General features: G+C 41.2%; 1 protein-coding gene across 6 annotated transcripts in view; it reads left to right on the plus strand.

The window, feature by feature from the left end:
* LOC144983597 (NLR family CARD domain-containing protein 3-like) overlaps positions 1-23,283 on the plus strand; it is a 92,703-nt gene that overhangs the window by 21,123 nt on the left and 48,297 nt on the right. For 4 of the 6 annotated variants that reach the window (XM_078930448.1, XM_078930440.1, XM_078930451.1 and 1 more), the window contains one exon: positions 5,927-7,127. In XM_078930448.1, coding sequence (XP_078786574.1) covers positions 5,927-6,317 — 391 coding nt within the window. In that variant the 3' untranslated portion in view covers positions 6,318-7,127. Of the gene's footprint in view, positions 1-5,926; positions 7,163-7,474; positions 8,711-23,283 lie in introns of those variants that run through there. The other 2 variants (XM_078930456.1, XM_078930455.1) reach the window with 2 other exon arrangements.

Genomic DNA, 23,283 nt, shown 5'->3' on the forward strand with positions numbered 1-23,283 from the left:
TCCTGCTAACAATCTAGCTCAGGGGTCGGGAACCTTTTTGGCCAAGAGAGCCATAAACGCCACATATTTTTAAATGTAATTTCGAAAGAGCCATACAATAATGTTGTGTCCTTTTCCCACACTGAGGCACGGAGACTTAACCTCTTTTAAGGTTCTTTATTCTGGTTACTGTAGACCGCAAGAAACGCCGTTCAATTAATTCAGCAACTCCTTATACTCTCCCGCCGAGACGAGAGCGCTTCTCCCAACTTTATATTCCCCCCTCCCGCTCCAGCCCTCCCATTTCCTTTATTCGGCCCATAGCTGAACCCCATTGGTCCAAACTCCCTAACAACAGGCTGAGCGACAGAACTGAGAGCCAATCAGATCACTGCTTGATCGATGCGTTCCATGAACTCCAGAACTTTTAACGCGGCCCAACAGCCAAGTTAAACTCAGTCCGCGACAATATGTTTGAAACTAAATATACAAATGAATGTGTGCATTTGATGTAATTTCAACATTTTTAAAGTACAATAGGTCTGTGGATTCTTTTTAAAAACTTCATTATGCTGTTGCTAATAAATGAGTATTTCTCGTGGTAGTTTTGCTGATGGTCTAGTCTAGTTGATACGTGGTGAGTTTCTGCTTCATGCAGGCGTTGAGACTTTAAACGGGATCTTAGGTCTGAATGTTCTTTAGATGTGGACAAGGAACCAAACACTCACTCACACGCTGCAGTGAGTGACGGGCAGCGGGTTTACGTTTTTACCATCCCTGCGCGATTCACCTGCTGCCGGTCCCCCCCCCCCCCCCCCCCCCCCCCCCCCGGCTTTCTTCCTCACACATCCCGTCCCCGAAACTATGCGCTCTTCCTCAGAGACGGGAGCGCGCAGCTTTAGGCACGGCAATTCACAGGTTTCCGGGTGGTACAAACTCTGTGAAATAATAGATAATAGTAAAGGATTTTCAAGGATTTGTCTGCGAGCCACATGTGACCATCAAAAGAGCCATATATGGCTCGCGAGCCATAGGTTCCCGACCCCTGATCTAGCTGCTGCGTTCTGAACAAGCTGGAGACTTCTTAAGGAACCCTTAGGACACGCTGCTAACAAGGAGTTACAGTAATCCAGCCTCAACGTAACAAATGCATGGATGAGTTTTTCAGCATCACTCTTAGAAAGTATATTTCTGATCTTAGCAATATTCCGCAGGTGAATAAAGGCAGTTCTACACGCCTGAGATATGTGAGCCTTAAATGATAAATCCTGGTCAAATAAAACCCCAAGGTTTCTAACTGTGGAATTGGGGGCTATACTTATGCCATCCAGGGAGACTATCTGAGCAGACAGAGCATCTCTGAGGTTTTTAGGGCCTAGTATAATGACCTCAGTTTTTTTCTGGGTTCAAGAGGAGGTAATTAATTGTCATCCAGGTCTTGATGTCTCTGATGCAGGCGTTCAGTTTCTCTATCTTGTCATTCTGGTCAGGTTTCATGGATAAATACAACTCTGTATCGTCGGCATAACAATGAAAATTAATGCTGTGTTTCCTGATTATGTTTCCTAGGGGTAGCATATAAAGCGTAAACAGGATCGGTCCCAAGACTGAGCCCTGTGGGACTCCATAGTTGACTTGAGTGCACTGAGAGGAATGTCCATTTACATTAACGAACTGATACCTATCGGACAGATAGGATTTAAACCACTGGAGAGCAGATCCTCTGATCCCTGTGTCCTGCTCTAATCTATGGAGTAAAATACCGTGGTCGATAGTGTCAAAGGCTGCACTGAGGTCCAACAGGACCAGAATAGAAAGTAGTCCCTTTTCTGAGGCCAATAACAAGTCATTAGAGACTCTAACTAGTGCAGTTTCCGTACTGTGGTGAGGTCTAAACCCCGACTGAAAGTCTTCAAAGTGGCTGTTGTCCTGTAGGTGGCAGTAAAGCTGCTTAACTACAACTCTTTCTAGGATTTTAGAAATAAAGGGCAGGTTTGATATCGGTCTAGTTGGCCAAGATGCTAGGATCCAAACTGGGCTTTTTCAGAAGAGGTTTAACAACTGCATATTTAAAAGACTGTGGCACGTAACCCGTTTCCAGAGAGGTATTTATCATTGTTAATATGGGATCATTAATTAGGGCAAAAGTTTCTTTAAAAAGTCTAGTGGGAATTGGGTGTAACAGACACGTTGAGGATTTGGAGGACGTAATAATTGATGCTATTTCCACTTGATCCACAATAATGAAGCAGTCTAATGTTACAGAGGTTTCTATGGATGCCTTCATTTCTACCGCTTCAGCCTGTTCTGGGCTGATAGTAGGAATAACTTGATTTAACTTATGTCTAATATTTGAGATTTTACTATCGAAAACTGTAAGAAAATCATCAGAGCTGAGAGAAACAGGAACATGTGGTTCTACTGAGCTCTGACTGCCAGTTAATTTAGCAATAGTGCTAAAAAGAAATCTTGGATAATTTCCATTCTCTGATATTAAGGTTGAATAGTACTGGCTTCTAGCTCTACGCAGGGCTTTTTTATAATTTAAAAGGCTATGTTTCCAGGTATTCAGAGACTGCTCTGAACCGGAGCGGCGCCATTCTCTTTCCAACTTACGGGTTTCTTGTTTAAGAGAACGAGTGCTCTAAGTTTTTGCGTTTAGCACTAGGTTTCCTCCCAACCGGTGCAAACCCCTGACTGTCTCCCGGCTGTTGGGAGGACGCTGGGGTGCTAACTAAGTTAGCCCTGGTAGTGCGGCCCGCGCTACGAGTAACGACCTGGCTAGCCGGCTTAGCTTCCACTGTGCGGAGCCGCGCTTCTAACTGCTCCAGCCTGGCCTCCAAGTCTAAGACTACACTTAACACACCTACCGCTATCTTCACTAAAGGAGGCAGGGTCATCACTAAACATATGGCACATGGGGCAGGAGAAAGGGGGAGAGGCGGAAAGAGTGGTGGCCATGCTAGGTTCTAAGCTAAGGCTAGCGGTGTTTAGGTAAAGACGAGTGGTTTATTTAGCAAAATGAGAAAGTGAACAGCAAGCGGTTTAACAGTAGTGTATTCGCTAATAAAAGGTACTAGATGTGAATATTAACCCAGATAACCCTTAGAGTAAGCAATAGTAGTCAGGCTAATGCCAAACAAGAGGACAGCAGTCACACACGACTAGCACTGGGAATAGCTCACCCGGAAATGACATCACTTCCATATCTGCACGGCTGAAAAGCGTCTGATGAAGTGTCTGATTCTTCATCTCTTCTGCTTTCTGGATCTTCTACTCTGACAGAAGAGGGATTGACAGAAAATGCTCTTTGTTCCTAATTCTGCCTCCAAGTGATTCTTTGTTGTGTTGTATGGTGTGCGCTTGTGTAGCTTGCTAGCTGCTATTTTCATCTGTGTTGTTGTGAGAAGTGGGCAGGCTGACTTTACTCAGAACAACAGAAGTTGAATTCTTCAGAGCTTGTTGTGTGTGTGACCTTCAGACAGACTCCAATATTGCATTGCTCTGTCATTTCTCTCCTTCCTCTGTAAAATATCTACAGGAGGTTTAAACTTTCTATATTCTCTTGATTTGTCAAATCCATTAAAAAATTTTTGGTACCAATTTTTTTTTTACCCATAATTCAAAGTGATCTTCAATTCACAATGAACAATTCATTTTACAAAGTGATGTCATTTGAAAATGTATTTTACAATTTATTTTGATTTGATTTGATTTGATTTGAAATGGTTTATTTCAAGAAATTCAGTAGAAATAATATACAACAACAATACAATCATCAGTTATACATTCATACAGTAACTAATCAAACTTAGGATAATTAGACATATTAATAAATATTGCTTGAAAGGGAGTGGAAGGAAGTGAACTTATATAATCCCACCCCGTTATACTGTAACCATTTTATTACATGATTTATCAATATCCGGTTCCCAGTTTTTATCAGACAGAATTAAAAATCATAATATATCGATAAAGCACATGACAAAGATGAATTACTTAAGTATTAGGTCAAAAATAACTATTTTAGAAATCAACATGGCAAATGCAGATCAGTCATCTGAAATATATGCAGATTATGTTACTTATAAAAGCCATTCATATGAATAAAACATAATACTATATCAGTAAAGTAGATACAACACTGTTTCAGGAATTTTCATAGCAAAATTTCATCAAGTATCAAAAGTTAAAAACGTGCAAAATTATGCTACATTAGGAAAGATTTTTGAATCAATTTATCAAGTTTTGGAGAAAGTGAAGTAATATCATTAAAAGTCAATCAATTTAACAATTTTCAATAAGTGATTAATCATTTGTTTTACTTTTTTTAATATTTCTTTTGTATTTTTTTTTTATATATAATAAAGAAATGCTGTAGGGGAAAAATAAAAAGGGTCCATAACTGTCAATTGTCCAAGGTTGGTATTTCTTCTTTTACTGATAACAGCTGATCTTCTGGGTTCAAAACAGTTAATAGTTCTCTTCCATGTTATGTCTGCAGACATTAGATTCAGGTCCATATCTTTCTTCAGCTGATATCAGCGACGGTGAAAGTTGAGGTCAAGTTGTCTGCAGGTCAGAACTCTGCTGTCATTCAGGTGACGTCAGACATACAGAGAAAGTGAGGAATCCAGGCGTCATATTTCTTGAAATTATTTGGCTCTTTGGTTTATTACTCCATGTTGTTTCAGACGACCGTGATCAAACACTTCTCAAAGTCCTTCATGGTGTTCACAACCAGAACCTTGGACCGGTCCTCTGGACCGAGCGGTTTGACGTAAATCCTGCAGCCTTTAACCCAAGTTTTCTCAATCTGCTTCTGCTTCCTGAGAAGCCGTGCATGTTTGGAGATTTCAGCATTCCTTCTGGTCAGATGGTCGTTCAGATAAGCAGCCGAACCTTTCAGTTGTTTCCTTTGGGTCATCAAAGCTAGCTTGTTTGTGATTCACAAACCTGATGAGGATCGCTGGTTTATCCGTCTCCTTTCTCCTGGGGAGCAGGTGGCAGGTCTCGATGGTATTGAGATCCAGGGAAATCCCTTTAGATGTGAGAAATGAATGTATTTTCTGTATCAAAGACTCTGCCCCGATCTCCGTATTAGCACTGCTAGCTACGCTTGCGCTAGCATTAGCAGTGCTTGCTCCAGCTGCATTCAGCTTCGCTTGAGGCTTGATTGGTAATCCAGTGAGAATGACATTATTCATCCTTACTTGCTGTTCCACATCATCCAGTCTTTTCTCCAGAATCTCGACCCGGTTTTCTCGCTGCTCGTTTTGAGCCCGAAATCTTCGGAACTCTTCCATCATCTCCCAAAGTGGCGTTAACTTAGCCGACACTTGTTCCATAAAACTTTTCAGCGTCTCTTGAATAATGTCAAGAGACTTTATGAGGTCTTCGTATTCCTGGGGTTTCTTCGGGGGCATGGTCAGCTCTCTTTTTTGAAAATCAACCTTTTAAGTAATTTGAAGATAGTTGTATTTGCAGAGAGGCACGCCACGCGTCCTGCTGCTGTAACCCGGAACCAGAAGCCAGCCATTTAGGATTCAAGATGAAGAAAAACTATTTAATCTGAAATTTTAGAAATCAAAGCTTTGAAAATTATTGGATTTTAAACTGTCTTGTTATTTCTGGTTCCATAATTCAGATGAAAAAACATTTTCAACTCTCATTTCCATTTCATTTTAAAGTTATAGTAAATCTACTGCATTTTCATTCACCTTCACGTTTTTGGGTCTAAGTCATAAAATAAATTGCTAAACAGCCCCCCCGCCCCCGCATAATTCATTTTCATTTCCAGGTCTTCATGATTTTTCCTCCAGAATCTCTCCTGAAATGTCATCTGTCAGTGTCTCATCAGGGCGGGTCCCACCTGACTGAATGGACCAAGTTCCTGGACCTCCAGCTGCATCTCTGCTCCTGAACACACTTTTCTGTCTCATTGCAGGTTGAAGGACTGCAGTTTGTCAGAGATCAGCTGTGAAGTTCTGGTCTCAGCTCTGAAGAAAAACCCGTCCAATCTGACAGAACTGAACCTGAGCTGGAACAACCTGCAGGATCCAGGAGTTCTTCATCTGTGTGGTTTTCTGGAGAGTCCAGACTGCAGACTGCAGACTCTGAGGTCAGACTCCATGTTTCAGTTGTGTTCACATCCATATGATGACAAAGTTGTGTTAGGACTGAACTGCAGCCATGAGGCTCATCAGCTCTGCTCTGTGTCTTTGGTCCAAGAGACTCCTTTAAAGCGCGTGCAGAAGCAGCAGCCTCACGTGCACGCTCACATGCACTCTGAGTCCTGCTGTGTTTCAGCAGATGCAGCTGAGAGTCCAAAGGGTTAGGGTGACAGAGTCCTGCTGCAGCTGGATGCTGCTCTGACAGACACATCCTCCACAAACATCCTCACCTTTTCATCCACAAACATCATCACATCATCCATCAAAGCTCCCAGCAGCTTCTGACTCTTCATTCAGAGCTGAAGTCATGCTTGATCAGGGATCAATGTCCAACATTTGCTGCTGACTCTTCCTCATCACTTCCTTCTTCTCTCTGCTTTGATCTGTTGGAGCTGAAAGTCTCTGCTTGAAGGGCTGCAGCAGAGAAGGACTGGAAGATCATCTCCTGAAAACTGGGAGGAAGACTTTCCAGCATCCTGCTGCTGAAATTCTCCCATGATTCAGTGCTGTTTGGAAAAGAGCTGAGCAGAAAGAGGAAGTGGACTTTTTCTGCTGTTGCTGCAGAAACATCAGTTGGTTTGGATGCAGCCACAGGCTGATGTTTGACTTTCACACATCTGGACTTCTTTCCTGAAGCAGCTGCATGTTGTCCTGAATGTTCCTGAATGTTCTTCTTCTCTGCTTCTGTTGGACTCTTCTGATCTGCTGCTGTTGCTTCACATCTTTGGACTTTTTCTAAACTTTCTGATCTTCTTCATCTCTGAACTCTTCAGAAGAAGTGAAGGATGAAAAACAGGAACTTTGTCTTTAAACTCAAATCTTAATCCTGGATTCAGGTTGTGGGATTGCAGTTTGTCAAAGACCAGCTGTGCTGCTCTGGTCTCAGCTCTGAAGTCCAACCCGTCCCACCTGACAGAACTGGACCTGAGCTGGAACAACCTTCATTCTTCAGATGTTCAGCAGCTCCAGGATCTGGTGGAGAGTCCAAACTCCAAACTGCAGACTCTGAGGTCAGTAGAGGGTTGGAGTCAGTCCAGCTGCTTCCAGATGTTTGGTCCTAAAGTTAGTCTGACAGCAAAGATGCAGAGTTTCCTGTGAAGCTGCAGCTTCTCAGTGAAGCTCTGAGGAGAATGATGACAGGCTTCAGGACAACAGTCAGCCAATCAGAGCAGCAGAAGCTCCAACAGGTGAAGATGACAGGAAGCTGCTGCTCTGAACAGGACTGAAGCTCCTGCTGCTCTTTCTGCTGCTGTGCTGCATCACTGACTGACAGACCAGGATCAGGAGACACTCCTTCATCTCTGTCTCTCTACTTTCTGCAGCTTCTGAATCTGATGTTCCTCCTGGAGGAGCAGAGAGGAGCAGCAGCAGCAGCTGGTCTGCAGAGATGTGGTGACTGGACGGTGTTCCTGGGAGGTGGAGAGCAGAGTGATGGAGGAATCAGAGGAAGTGGAGATGAGTGTCAGAGCTGCAGCAGGAACTGATCTGAGATCAGCTCCACTGTCTCTCAGTTATGGTGCTGCAGCTCCCCCAGTGGACTGATGGAGAACTGCACTTCCTCTAATTCTAACTTCTGAAACGTCACTATGGGGTCAAGTTAGGATCATCTTAAAGTGAACGAAAAACCAGATTGAACATTTGAAAACAGTTTTAAACTCTAAAGTTCACATTATAAACCTGAAGAAATTCTGGAAAATGTGTAAATAAAATAGCTGCTGACCTCGGCACATCTCATCTGTTACTGCAGGCAGGAAACCAGCATATTTCACAATAGAATATTCATGCATATATAGAATCAAGTCAATGCATAATCAAAAGAGCACCATGGATCCCCTGTTCACCTCCACACTCTGGAACAGGAAAAGACACCAGAACCAGAACTCTGGATCACAACATTTATATTTGAAATACAAATTCACATTTTTCACTTCAGTTTTTATCTCTGTTGTGAAGTTTGGTTGTTTCCTGCAAATAAACTCTGATATGAATTAGTAACAAAAACCAGTAAATAGCTGGTAAACTAACCTGGCTCCAGTTAGTTTCCATTTTAAATAAAAAAGTTTCCTCTTGGTTCAAAGTAAACCTGGACGGTTTCTCTAAACTGATGTGGATGGAGGCCCTAGCTCTAGCTGGAAACACTGCTACAACGTGAAGGGGATTGTCATGGATGGTTACCTCTCAGGTTGGACACGCCCCTGACCAGGTGCCAGTGGTTGTATTGATGATTGAGGATCAGATAGAAGAGTTGGAGCAGCATAGCAGCCCCAGTCTGCAGTCTAACAGTGGTGACATCAGGCTGGGCTCATGGGCTGATTTGGAAGAGAGAGAAACTGTCAACTTTGTAGGGGAGAGCTGCCATTTTCTGTCAAATCCTTGTTCTCCTGTTTCTTTTAGTGGTCAGACAGCCAGCATGTAGGTTTGGGACTTTTATTTTGTAGGATCTGAGGGAAGTTTGTTTTCTGCGTTTACTAGAGGTGTGTTCTGTTTGTTGTGTTCGCCTTGGCTCTCCCTGAATTTAAGATGCTCCTAGAATAAATTCCAGTTATTCTTTATCTCCACTTCTTTGTTTTTTTCTACACATTTATCTGAATAATTTCACTTATTTACGTTTTCTAAAGTCATGTGACGCTGCAGCTACTAAATCTGATGGATATAAACCAGAAATCCACAAAAACCCACAGAATCAAACAATAAAAATGTACAAATGTATCTGAAATAGACATAAAAACTAGTTTGAATGATGTTTTTCTGCGTTAAATGAAGGAGTCACCAACGTGAAAAGAGGAAAAGTTGATTGAATCAGTGATGAACAGAAGCACAAATACAGAAAGACATCCTCAGCGGGGGGGTTACCAGCAAACAGCACCTTTAGCCAAAATAGATCCAGATGTGAGAATCAAACACTCCTCTACACACTGAAGCAAGCAGCTCTACAAAAGGTTCTGGTTCTGTTTGGAAGAGGAAAAATCCCAGCAGAACTTTAGTCATCAACAAGTTTAGGAAAACGTCTCTGCTGCAGAACACAGGAGAACCAAACCAACTCATGTGTCTGTGTGGGACTGGAAGTTCAGAAAAGTCCTCATGGCTTTGAGATGCTTTTTGGGAACAAACAGATCCCAGAGTGGAAAGCCCACACCATGACAGCGCCGCCTCCTTTAAGGCTGGAAGCTACATCTCCAAAATACACTTTGGTGGCTGTTTTGGAGCAGATGAGAACTTTTTCAAACGGGAAAAACGTCTGCAGCTAGAAAAGTACAACTCTGTTGGACAACGTGCTTTTATTTTGAAAATTATAATGACTTGGTTTCATTTAAAGTAGATTTATACATGTGTGTATTTGTTATTTACAATGATGTTCTTATTGCAAACCTGAAAGTGAATCCTTGGAAAATGACATCATGTGCAATAAAGTTTGAATGATTGAATAAATAAATAATCAACACAGAGTTCTGTCTGAAGGATGTTTGTATGCATTTATACATGCCAACATATCCCAGAATTCCCTGGTTTCAGCGCCATCATGTTTTAAAAACAACTTTATTTCACAAAAAAGGAAATAAATCCAGTAGAAAACATCAAACTAAAGCTTGGTGGGTGATGCTAAAGCTGCTGACGCCCTCTTTTTATATTTGATTATTATTGAAATATAATCATTACAAACTCTCAGACACAACCACACAATGATGCAAGGCACAGCTCTACACACACAAAACAACGTCTACATGTCTAAAATCTAGAAATCTTTCAGCATCAATGACATTTCAAGGCATTTAACAATCTGGACTCTAGATCAGTAACTATTCTGTAGCAGATTTCCAAATGTCATCAATAAAGGATTTGAGTTCTGAATCCATTCAATGAGGAGAAATACAGTCTGACTTCAATTTCAAACAGTCAATTCAGATGATCTGTTTTCATTTGGATGCATTTCTTTCATTTTGGGGACTACGGGCCATTTGATGAAGTTCCATAGTTGATCACCTGATGTGTCTGTTATTTTAGATTGATGATACTTTACTGTTAAAGTCATGGTAGAATTGACCTTTAAAGGATTTGTTTACATATTTATCATCACATTTTTTCAGTGAGTTTTATTTTATCTATGACCAAATTTGGTAGTTTAATTTGAACATTGGAAGACAATATTCTATTTCTTATTAAATGGATTAAAGCAATTGGAATTTCTCTGCAGGTTTTCTGAAATTCCTTGGTTGAACATTAAATATCAAATTTTCTTTTGAAGTCTCTTCATTGAAGAATTTCTCCATTTGAATCAAGAACATCGTTTCCAAAATGATCTTGAGGTCAAACCAATTCTGATGAAACATTGTCTTCCTGTTTGTGGTCATTACTCTGTTGTTCCACAGGGGGGCGCAGTGAGGCCAAAACTAGGACTACATAGCATTTTCCACTGGAAAAGTACTTGTTGGGGAAATTCTGAAATCTTTAGAGGAAGTTTGGAAATTTCAAAGTCACATCAACCAAAAATCTAATCCAGCGACTTTTTTGAAGATGTTTTTGGGAAAATGAAACCAGAATGAGTCAGGATTAGCTAGAAAGTCTTGAAACATTTGATTCTGAAAGTTCCAACCATTGATTCTAAATCATTCGTCTTCACACCTCCCTAATAATATTCCTGAATTAGTGGAGATTTTCTGATGAAATGGGTCTTATTTCTCCAAATAAATGTATAAATAATTGAGTATTTTTTTTTAATTCTTTGGATTAATGTAGAGAGATTGTCACGGATATATTAATGTTGAAATTCCTTCTGATTTGGAGAACAAGTTTCCTCCAAAAATGGTTAAATCTCTGATAAACTGCAGCAGCAGATCACAGCAGCAGGTGGCAGACATTACCCATAATAAGCAAACTGAAAAGAGGAGACTTTTTGACGTGGGATTCCAAAGCAGATTTTGGTAGAACGTTTCTATTTCTGAATATTTCAGTGTTTTTAAGCTCAGCAATCACTCTTTTATTCTCAAACACAGTCAGTGTTATTTTAATAAACCACACAAGCCTTCTAAAGCTAAAACATAAAGGAGAATACACACCATGATAGCACCACCACCATGCTTTTACAGAGAATGCTTCTGAAAAGAGACGATGAAGCTTCTCCTTCGTCCCGTTGAATCATGGCAGCTTCTGAAACATTTCTCATCCAAGTGTCCTCATTTAATTTTTATTAATTACAGAAATATTTATTCCACAAAATTCCACAAACCTTTGAAAGCCCAGATTCTCTCTAACTGTATGAAATGATGTTTGTCTCCAAAGCCAAAGGACTCTGCAGTGAGAGACATCAGCCGCTAGAGGGCGCTGTCACCTGTATACCTGCAGTTTTAATCTCCTTGTAACTTCCTGTCTGGATCAAATTAAAATTGATAATTCAATAAGTGAAAATACAAAACGGATTCTCAATATGTCACAAAATTCTGTCAGAAACCTAACACTAAAGAGGATTTAGAGAAGATATTGAAGTATTTATTAACAATATTAAAGATAAGGTTGGAAAAGTCAGTGAAACCTTTGAAAAGACTTGAGACCAAAGTTTGTAGGTTTTTTTTTACCACGTTTTTATCCGTCTCTTCAAATGTTTTCATTTTTTGAATGTTTTCTATAAATTATAGTCATGTCTGATAAACATCTGTTAAAAATGGATATTTTTAGAAAATAGATTGATTTTCTTAAATTCCTGGTTGGAAATGGTGTAAATCCTGAATATTGATGTTTTCAAGCACGTCAGTGATGGCTGAGCGTGTTTTTTCTCTTGAATACTTTTGATTGACAGGCTTCCAAACACAAAGAACTTTGATCAACAGCCGCTTGATGAGTTCATAGAGAAAGAAACAAAAATGTCTTGAAAATGTGACATCACAAAGGGAAACCCGTTTAAAAAAGGTGTTTTTTTTTCATACATTACAAAAATCTATACCATTTGTTATAAAAGGGAAAAAAAAACATGAAAAAATCTGTTTTTCTGGATGAAAAATGTGCTGAATGTGAAGATGAATAAACCAAAATCTCATGTTTGTTGAATGATTCTTCTTGCTTGGTAGATGCTTCTACTGGCTGTGTCTCTTTTGCCTTTGGGTCAAAGCAGAAATCCTTTTCTGTCAGAAACATTGAACCAGCTAGGGTTAAGTTTCCATTGACTTGAGACTTTTTCCAGATCCTGAGATCAGTGAACTGATCCATGTCCTTTGGTTGATGTTTCTCCAAATGTTGAACTGTTGTCTTCACAGCTTTCATTTTAGACCCAAGGCTTTCAATGAAAACAACTGTTGTTGGAAACATTTGAGGAAGTTGGTTACCGTTTTCATTAAAGACTGTGACATCAGCAAGTCGCTTTCATTGAATTCTTTTAGAGTTTCTAAATGACATTTCTGAAACAAACCTACTTTATTCCTTTCTTAACTGGGAATCTTAGGGACGTTCTTTGTGGAAGGACGGTACTATTGGGAACAAAAACCAAAACAGAAACTGAATTCATTCTATTATTAAATGTTTACCAAATCCCAGAAACTCTAATGTACCAAATAGAAACTCAATAGAGTCAATGAACCCCCCTTCTTTCAATTCTATTCACTTTGATTGATGTAGTCCAATATTCCAACAACAGTCGTCTCAATTCTACCGGTAATTGTAGAATAAACACAAAATCCTAAAGTACATGAAGTCATCCAATTCAATAGGTAATGGCTAAACTAAATGGAACAGACTAAAGTGACCTTTGACCCTCCTTCTCATCCAGTCCCAAACCAGTTCCCCTCTGGAGATCCAGGATGTAGACGAGTCGGCTCAGGACGCGTTCACCAGGTTCCACTCAGTTTTTGGAACCATCTGATGTCAAGTGTTCTCTAAAAACCAACAGTGGAATTTAACAATTCATTCAGACCAAAGGCAGTAGAGAAATTGCTGCCTTTTATTGTCTGGATGCATTTTTTTTCCAAATGTCTTCTGTTTTTCCCGTCTCTATGTTGTTTTTTTCTTTTCAATTGGTGGTGACTCATCACCATGGAAACACGTTGCTGTATTTGTGCATCAATACAAAGTGTTGTCTGGTTCAAATCCCATCAGTGTCTCCAATGTTCATCCAAAAAGCCTTTACTAGGGTTTGAACACTGATTTAGCAATGGTTTTCCATAAGCTGCCACTGAATTTCCCAATCTAAAAAGAAACTCATTTCATGCAGACTGTTGGAGACGCTGCTGCTAATTCAAACCACATATTGATACTAGTGCTGTCATGCCATCCATTTATTAATCAGGACCTAGAATGATTTCATCTGTTTGGAATCTAACCTCATATTTGCTGTGAAAAGCCTCATTTGTAGATATTTTTGTTCAGATTTGTGATATTGTTCCAAATACAACAAAAAAGTGTCTTTATGAAGTTCTCATTGGATCACACTTCCAACTTTGAATTTGATAGCAAGTTCAGAAAAAAACACAACAGAAATCAGAAATAATAGTGAAAATGAGAAAAAACTTAGACCAAAAAAACAGCAAAATGTAGAAAATGAATATAGTGAAAATGAGATTTTTGAAACCAAAATTAGAAAGACATTGCAGAGAAAAATCTTTGATAAACTGTGGTTGACCACACTTAGAACGTGAGCATCCAGCAGGTCACCCACACACTTTGCTGCTTTGTGCACAATATTGTTGTGGGGGTTGACTCCCAAACAAAAATGAAGAATAAAACTGCTCCTAATTGTCAATATTGAAGACTTTCCCAACATTTTGCTGTGTCATGTTTGTGGATAAAGTCAGGAAGAAGAACCAAACAGACTTGTGATAGTTGGAAATGAGTTTTTGGGATTCTGCACAGGAGCGTGGTTCCTCTTCCTCACCACCTCCCGCTGGTTTGCCGTCCGGCTCCATGGGATCTGCGTCATCTTCATCCCCATCACCACCTTTGGCGTCCTGCTGCTCCCAAACCCTGAGAAACACTGCTGGTCTCCACCAGGGGGCGCCACAACTTCTCCTGAACGCCGCCTTTCTGTTTCCTCCTCAGAACTGGACGTGCCACTGACCTACGCCGTCACGCTGATGGGCGTGTTCCAGTGGGGCGTGAGGCAGAGCGCCCAGATGGAGAACATGGTGAGGAGCAGCGCAGACGGCTGCACAAGCAGCTGCAGCTGCAGACGTTTGGCTCCGCCTGTGTTTGCAGATGACCTCTGTGGAAAGAGGACACCCATCTCCAGAGCGAGCCCCCCTCCTGGAAACCCAGAAGCAAAGGTTTGGTGACCTTTGACCAGGTCAGCTTCACCTACAGTGAGGACAGCCGGCCGGTGCTGGTTTCTTTTGGATTTCATTGGTAATCTGAGATTAGAAGAATAATCTGGAACAATAAAACAGAGCTGCTGTTTTACAAAAAGAAGAGGTTTTTCATGGTGGCGTTAATCCACTGAAGATGAAGATTGACACCTGGGAGGATCCAACATGTGGAAAGGCTTTGAATGAAGAAATTCCAAAATAAAAGCTTCTGTCTCCACGGGAACTATGAGGAAGAACCTGGATCCTTTCCACCAACACTCAGATGAAGCTCTGTGGAACGCTCTAGACCAGGTCAGAGGTCAGAGGCAGCTGCTGTGTCTGAGGAAGAACCGCATCGTCATCATGGGCCAGGCCGCTGCCAACGTGGACCCGAGGTGCAGCAGGACTCCGGGTCCATTTGTCCAAAGGCGGCCCACCTGCTCCTCACCGTAAGCGCTCTGTGTCCCCGCAGGACGGACCAGCTGATCCAGAAAAGCATCTGGGAGAAGTTCAGAGAGTCACGGTGCTCGCCATCGCTCACCGCCTCAACGCCATCAGCCACCGCAGACTGGTGAGCGCCGGCCCATCCAAACGGCGCCAGACGGCTCATGAAGTTCTGGACTTTAGGCTTTCTTCCTATTTTCCAGAACTGTTAACTTTTCAGTCCAAAGTCAGAAAGTGAGAATCTGGACTGAAACAAACGGGATTCTGGGTAATTTCTCTGGAAACTGTTGCTAAATTCCTTGAAACTGTGTGTTTGTGTGTGAACATGAGTTGGATGGTGGACATGCAGACTTGTCTGGATGTGAACATTTTTGGAGCCAACAGGTATGTTTCCAACGTTTGAGTATGTGTGTGGACAGGCCCCGCCCCTTCTAGATCTGGATTAACCCTTGTGCTATCTTAGATGACCCCCCCCCCCCCCCCTTCCATTGAGGTGTTCTCCCTACCATGACAAAGGTGGATAAAGGTGGAAAGATTTCATGGAATCCATGGACACCAGTGAAGATCACAAATCATTGAAGAAAAAAGGTTCAGCGTCTGTCTAGTGGGTCTAGATGACCCACTCCCAACGTTAAAGTGCCTAGGATAGACCAGGGTTAATCTGACCCTGACTGTAATGATTCTACACTCAAAAAACGTTCACTTTGAATGAACATAAAAAAATTATGGAAAGGATTTCCACATGATTAGATTGCGTTACTTGAACAAAAATGAATCATGTTGGTCCTACTTAATTTATTTAGGTTGGCTCAACTTAATGTATTTAGGTTGGCTCAACTTAATGTATTTAGGTTCAAACTAATAAATTTAAGTTGATTCAATTTAAATAGAGCAGTTGCACCCAACTTTAAATTGATATTGTTGCTCACTCTAAAAAGTTGATCCAATTTAATTGAATCACTTCAATTGGTCACCTAAGTAAATTAAGTTTATTTAACTTGAATTTCTATTTATTTCTTTAATTTTATTTATTCATCTGTAATTGATATGTTGTTCCAAAGTTACAACCAATGGGTCTTTTAATTTTCACATCAAAGGCATGAATTACCCAGCAAAGTCCCACATCACAAGACAGGAGCTCAATTACCGCGAACTCTGTGTTAAGTATTAGAACATTAACAGTTTGCCAAACAAGGGGGTTGGTCATCATCCTCTACCAAACTTTAACTCATGGTGCAAAAAAAAAAATAAACATAACATTTTAAATCACTAGTTAAAACAGAGTAAAACAGCTAGACAATAAAACCCATGGACAAAAACTCACACTTATACCCCAATCTGCCCAGATAGACAAAGAAAATGGTATCCCACAATTCCTTGCGATTACTAATGCATCCAATTTAATGGTATCATGTTGGATCAACGTGATTGAAATTAGTAACTTTTAAATGGATTATTTTTATGTACAATCGACATGATTCATTCACGTAAGATTTACAAACATAAAATTTTCTGGTTGAAATGACAAGTTACTTTTTCGTTAACTTAATTGGCTGGTAATTTCCTTTTTTTGAGTGTAGACATGCTGCTGCTTCATGGTTTTACCCCCCCCCCCTCCTCTGTCTTCTTCCCTCCTTTTCTTTTCCATCCGCTCCAACAAAAAAATGTTCCAAATAGAAGTCAGATGAATAAAGTTGAGTCTAAATTCCAAAAGGAGTTTCTTCAAATCTCCACCTAGTGTGTCTAAAGATTCCTGACCCAGATTCATCTGTTTGCTCAGCTGTTGGACAAGTTCACAAAAAGAAACTAGGAGTCCATCTGCTGCTGTGCTGCAGACACAACGGCTCAATGGAGGCACGGCTGACCTTTCAATCAAAGAGAGAGGGTTCAAATCCCACAAAGTATGGTCCAAAAAACTGTTTTTTGAATAGAGTGTGGAACATCTTCACTTCAAAACAGAGACCAGCTGCTGATCTGCTGCAGACAGATCAGCTCAGTGGGAACCACTTGATCCTGGGAGCAGAAGACTGAGGGTTCAATTCCCTCCTAATGTCTTTCTAAATCCATCAACAGTTTTTTCAGAGTCTGGAACGTCTTCACCTCATCAGAACGACCAGCTACTGCTCTGTTCCAGCCATGAGGGCTCAGTGGAAACACATCAGACCACCAATGCAAAAGGTTGAGGGTTCAAATCCTGCTAAGTATCTTTGGAAAGAAACTCCTAGTTTTTCCACAATGTAGACTGTCTTCACCTCATCAGAACGAGGAGCTGCAGCTCCAGTCTAGGTAGAATAGCTCAGTGGTAGAGAGCAGGTTATTAACTAGGAAAAGGGTTCAATTCCCAGCTGGAGACAGAGGCAGTAACTTACCTCTGTCATCTAGAAACAAGAACTAAAGAGAATTCAACAGGAAGAAACAGATGATAGGATTCATTGGTAAGTCAGTGGAGGGGGGGTTAATGGAAGGGGGGTGGAAACTGGCCACAAAGGAGGAAATGAGAGGAAGAACACAAATGTGGTCAGTGGAATTGAACCCTGCACTCCCACCCATAATAGCCTCTTCTCTACCACTGTGCTATACTTCCTAGACCAGAACTGCAGCTCCTCGTTCTGATGAGGTGAAGATGTCAGACTCTCTGAAAAAACTTGGAGAGTTTCTTTCCAAATCCATGCGGTGGGATTTGAACCCTCACTCATCTGCTTGTTAGATCAACTCTACAACGCTGAGCTGTTCTGCTTGTGTCAAATCAGCAGCTGGTCTCTCATTTAAGGTGAAGATGTTCTCCACTTTGAAGAAAATGACAGAGATACTCAGTGGGATTTGAACCCTCACAGTTGGGAATTGAGGTCAGGCATCATTTCCCTGAAGCCATCAGTCTGTCTTAGAGGAGCGGCTGGTGGTTCTGATGAGAGAAGATGTTCCACACTCTGAGAAATGTTTTAGATGAAAGTTGGGATTTGAACCATCAAGCTGGTGTTTAATGGTCAGCTGTGTTTTTCCTGAATCCTATTGTCTGAACCAGACCTGCAGCTGGTGGTTCTGATGAGGTGAAGATGTTCCACTCGGAGAAAAAATGATGATCTTCTGAACAAAGACTCTCAGTGGGATTTGAACCCTCACCCTTCTGCCTGTAGATCAAGTCACTAACACTGAGCTGTTCTGTCTGCATCACATCACTGCAGAAAAAGCAGCAATGATCATTTTAGAGTCCAGAAAAGCACATTTACTGATTCATAGCTGAGAAAAAAACTTCTACTGTCAAAAATACCAACAGAATCAAAACATGAAGTCTGTGACAGAGATGAAAATATTTGGGTCTAAAACAAACAAAAATACTCCAAGTTTCTACTTTACAGAGTTTTTGGGGCTCACTACAAACTTGTGCAGGTTGGTGGATATTTTGACATCTTTTCTTTCCAAAGCTTCATATTTGGAAAAAGTAAGTCATAAAAAAGGATTTGGATAAATGATTAAAACATGGAAGCAGAAATAGAAGGTAATATTTGAGTAGGTCATAAAAAAACTTTAATTTTCAGCTTTTTAAAATAAGGAAATCTTTGGACTCATTTAGAAGTTATAAAAAAATGTCCTAAATTTAAGTTGTAAAGAAGAAAATTCCTAATAAATATTGTATTTCTGCCATTTGAAATGTCATATTTATGTCTCAAAGTGAATCAAATGTTTGTTGATAGAAAGGAAATGGTTTGAAAACGTTGGTCTGGGGCCTGTTTCAGAAAGGAGGTTAAGTGTAAACTCTGATTGCGTTAACCCTGAAATCAGGGAAACCCTGGGTTTTCCGTTTCAGAATGGGAGGTTTGTTAAACCAGGGAAAGCAGAGTAAGTCAAACCCGTTTCTGAAAGAGAGGTAACTTCTACTCGGAGTCAGTGTCCATGGTTACTTATGCTGTGAACCTAACCTGGTCGGGAGCAGGTTTTATTCTCTAAACTCAAGGTTTCTGCCGGTCCCCTCCCCTTTTTAAAGACGAAGCTGTATTTTTCGCTTTAACCTTCATTGCCCAAATTTCCGTCACACATAGACGGTCTAAGTGACAAGAATGGCTTGTCCTTTTTTGGAGGACCCAATAGACGAGGAGGCTGCATTAATTCATAGAGAATTACATTTACGTCGTACGAGGATTTTGATACCTAGGCTCGTTTTTTTGTCATTTCCCCATACGTTTTTGTTTGAGCGTTACCGTTTTTCGTTGCAATTACATATACAATGAAAGCAACATTAGATATGTATAGCTATGTAGATGTTTCATATGTCAAATATTGTCAACAAAGCCTACATCCATGACATGCTCACATTTACCTGATTGAATTATGTTTTTATACTTCATTTTTAGCTGCTGCCATGTTCTTTTAATTCCTGCAGGATTGCATCTACATGAAAATGAAATCAGGGACATTGAATTAGATTAATGTAACAATTACTTTTTGGAAACACAATTTGCTAGTACTGCTTACTTTCTTAATCCCATATAAACCTATACCAGTTGATCAATACAAGGGTAGACAAAAGCTTACTTTTAAAAACACAATTCTGTAGCAGCCCATGCAGTGTCTCATGTTCATGCATTTACTGCTGCAGTTACGGTAGTGGGACTGTAGGGGGCATGTGTTCTGCTGTGCAAGATTTATAATGAAGAAACCTGTGGAGTAGAGCCCTGCGCGGGACTATTTTCTTCATCCCGCTCCCGCCCGCGCCCGCTGAATTTTTGACCAATCCCGCCCGCTCCCGCAACGTATGCGTTACACTCCCGCCCGCTCCCGCAATATGTATGTCCACTCCCGCCCGCACCCGCAAAACTCATAGAATTTAGTCCCGCACAGTAATAGAGATGCATTGATTTTGTATCGTCTCCCGTCCCGCAGGAAAAAAACACGTATTTGTATTGATATTATTACTAAAGAGATTCATGTCCCTCCTCCAGCCTCCTCTTTTCATGCATTCCTCTTTTGTGTAATGTGCAACTTAATTATTAAATATATTTTCACAAATCCTGTTCGGTTAAAAGTGTGCGTGTGTGCGCGCGCAGACAGACGGCCTGAAGCGCGCTCTTAGTAAGAGGCGGGGCGGGGCGCACCCCCAACATCAGGTTAGATGACAGAGGCCATTGGGTGTCACTACCTGGTGCCTTCACGGAGCTTCAGTACCTAAGAATCCAACAGCCGCACAGCCTAACGTAGTCCGCTAATATATATTCATGAGATATTCATGGCAGCACTGATCCCGCGGGGTTTATTTTTTGCCGCCCGCTCCCGCCCGCAGCACAATTCAAACCGCCCAATCCCGCGAGATTTGGGTTGGGTCCCGCGGGACCCGGCGGGACCCAACCCAATGCAGCCCTCTACTGTGGAGTGAACAGACGTGTGTGTCTGAGCGCCATAATTTCATTCACATCTACCGACACCGAACCTTGTGAGGCCGGCTACAATTGAATGTATTAATATTAAACTGACCAACGTTTGCAAGAGGGGAAGGTTAACAAAAAAGTCCTCTTAACATTACCGACGTTAAATGCATTTGCCCCCAGATTGGTTCTGTATACTATGCAGCATTTCATGCATTTACACCAGGAATAACACTTCAAAAGTACTCCTAAATATCACCATTTTTTATTTCACTCCTTACGCTATTTAGAAAGTTATTACAGACAATATTTTATAACAATGATATAAATGCAAACTTAGGCATTAACTTGAGCAGCTATGTTTTCCACGCTAACTGTCTCTGTCTTGCAGATGCAGCGGTGTTGCTTTTCTTCTGGAATATGTGCTCATATTCACTGTAACTCTGCAGCAGCACGTCAAGTTCAGCTGGCGAAAAATATGCAGACCTCTTTTTTTCACGGTTGCCATGGTGACTCGTGATATCTGCGCTCCATTGATAATGGCTTCTTATAGTCGCGGTGCTCACGCTCACCTCCGAATCAGTCCACTCAGAGTTGATTGATCTAACTCGGATCAGCTTCTCTGAAACAGAAAACTCAGAGTTGTTAATCTCCCGATTGACCAACTCAGAGTTCAAGTTCAACCTCAGAGTTGGTTGAACCTCCTTTCTGAAACAGGCCCCTGCTTCACAAAGTGGAACGACCTTCTTTACCTGAACTCACCTGGCAGAGCAATTATCACAGGTGTTTGAGATTGATGTCAGTGGTTCAGAGAGACACAATATCATCCATCAGTTTAACGGAAAAAGAATCAACTGGATCTGTTTGGAGACAATCTGCATCATCATTTGGAAGACTCTCTATTTCTGTGGAAGGAAAAGTATTGTTGAAACAGAAGGCAGAGGATTGTCACGCTGTGATTGGCTGAGAGGCAGAATCACCTTAACATGAACCAACCATTGACTGGAAAAAGAAGGAAAGATCAAATATACTGTTTATGGAATGAACAAGTACACCAGGTTCAAATAGAGAAGTAGAAAAGATCATGTCAATATTTCAGACAAAGATTTGTCCTTTTGTTCAGTATTACTACATCAAATCTTCAGATCTGAGAAATATTTAGTATTTCTAAAGTACCTTCTGACTTACTATTAAGTCCGTGTAACACTCACTTCCTGTTTAGGGCGGAGCTTCCTGTAGTTCTCAGCCAATCGCGCCATGAGAAACTATTGTTCTTTTTTAATGTTGTATTGTTTGAATTGAAAGCGTGAGTGAGGGAGGGGCCATTCCCATTCCCCCCCCCCCTCCAGACGTTCTGGGGGTCAGGGTTCAACTCCCACTAAGGGTCAGGTTTTTTTCAGAGTGTGGAACATCTTGACCTGGTTGCTGCTTCAGAGCCAATGGCGGCACGACAAACCCTTTTCCCTTTTTAGCTTCTATTGTTTTTCATTGAACAATTGGAACTTTCAAAAAAACATGACTGAACATCAAACATTTGAACAAAAGAAGGTTTTTTTTGGCTCCTCTAGCAGTTTGAAGGATTCTAACTGGATTTGAAATTCACTAATAACTATTGTAAATTGGGGGTGGGGTGGGGGGGCTATACATTAATATTTATGCATATTGAATTTGGCATAGAAAATAGTTTTATTATATTGTGTTTTTCATTCTGAGACCAAAGATGATGATGAAAAGAGTAAATGTTGGTCATGACGGGTTTCTATTTTTCTACTTATGTTGATTTTTGTCCAAATAATTTGTGTTTGGGGACATGACCCCCCCCCACTAAATCCTAACCAATGTCATTTAGTTTGGGGGGGAAACAGAATCTTTCATTGGTTTGTTTTTGATGAACTTCTTTGCATCGGCAGCAGAACAGACTAAACTCTGGACAAACATTTCACTTTAGTCCAATAAATAGACTGAAAAATCTCAAGTTGAGATGAATATGAACTAGTTTGGATTTGATCCTTTACACAGATGGATTCTTAAATCAATTCTTTCTGATTTGAAAAGGATACGACTATTTCATTCAAAATGGATTGACTTAGTTTGAACTTTAAATCTAAGGTGTCAGAGATTCATTTGACTTTCTAAAACCTGGAGTGCCACACTAAACCACTCACGCCTGAGACTTTCCTTGAAGTGTCCAGTTCAATCCTTGAAGTGTCAAAGATTTGGGCTTTGACAGCAGTTTGAGCTATTCTTCTGTTATCTTGAATCGTCTTCTTGACACTTTTCTGTTTGTTCTCTGAGTTCCTAGAAGAAAAGCTGTTTGTCTCTAGAAGACGTGAGCAACAGATGGGATTTGAACCTTAGAGCCTCACACTAACCCACTACACCATCAGGGCCACTCACACTGAAACGTCTTCTCGTGGTGCTTTGAACTTTACATTTTTGTCTGTCAACTTTCCAATGTTGCTGTAGGAGAATTGAACCAGCAACCTCTGAGTTAGATGACAGTTCACCAACAGTCTGAGTTATTGCACCACGTTATCTTCAGCACTTCAAAGAGTCTCTGTTTCTACTTTGACTGAGTTCCTTTGAAGCTGAAATGAATCCTGAGCAACAGACGGGAATTGAACCTTTCACAGTGCAACACTAAGCCACTGCACCACAGAGCCCTTCAGCAGCTCTGTTCTCATGGAGCTTTGGACTGAACATCTGGAGGAGATCCATCAGCTAAATGACAGAAACAGAGTGGAGGACATGATGGAACTCCTCATCCTCCTCCTCTTCCTCCTCATCCTCCTCCTCCTCCTCTTCCTCCTCCTCCCCCTCTTCCTCCTCCTCCTCCTCCTCCTCCTCCACTCCTCCTCCTCCTCCTCTTTCTCCTCCTCCTCCTCCTCATCATCATCCCCCTCCTCCTCCTCTTCCTCTTCCTCCTCCTCCCCCTGCTCCTCCACTCCTCCTCCTCCTTTTCCTCCTCCTGCTCCTCCTCCTCCTCATCATCATCCCCCTCCTCCTCCTCCTCCACTCCTGCTCCACTCCTCCTCCTCCTTTTCCTCCTCCTCTTTCTCCTCCTCCTCA

Source organism: Oryzias latipes, chromosome 2 (assembly GCF_053564925.1).
Source record: "Oryzias latipes strain Hd-rR chromosome 2, Olatipes_Hd-rR_3.1".
NCBI lineage: Eukaryota > Metazoa > Chordata > Actinopteri > Beloniformes > Adrianichthyidae > Oryzias > Oryzias latipes.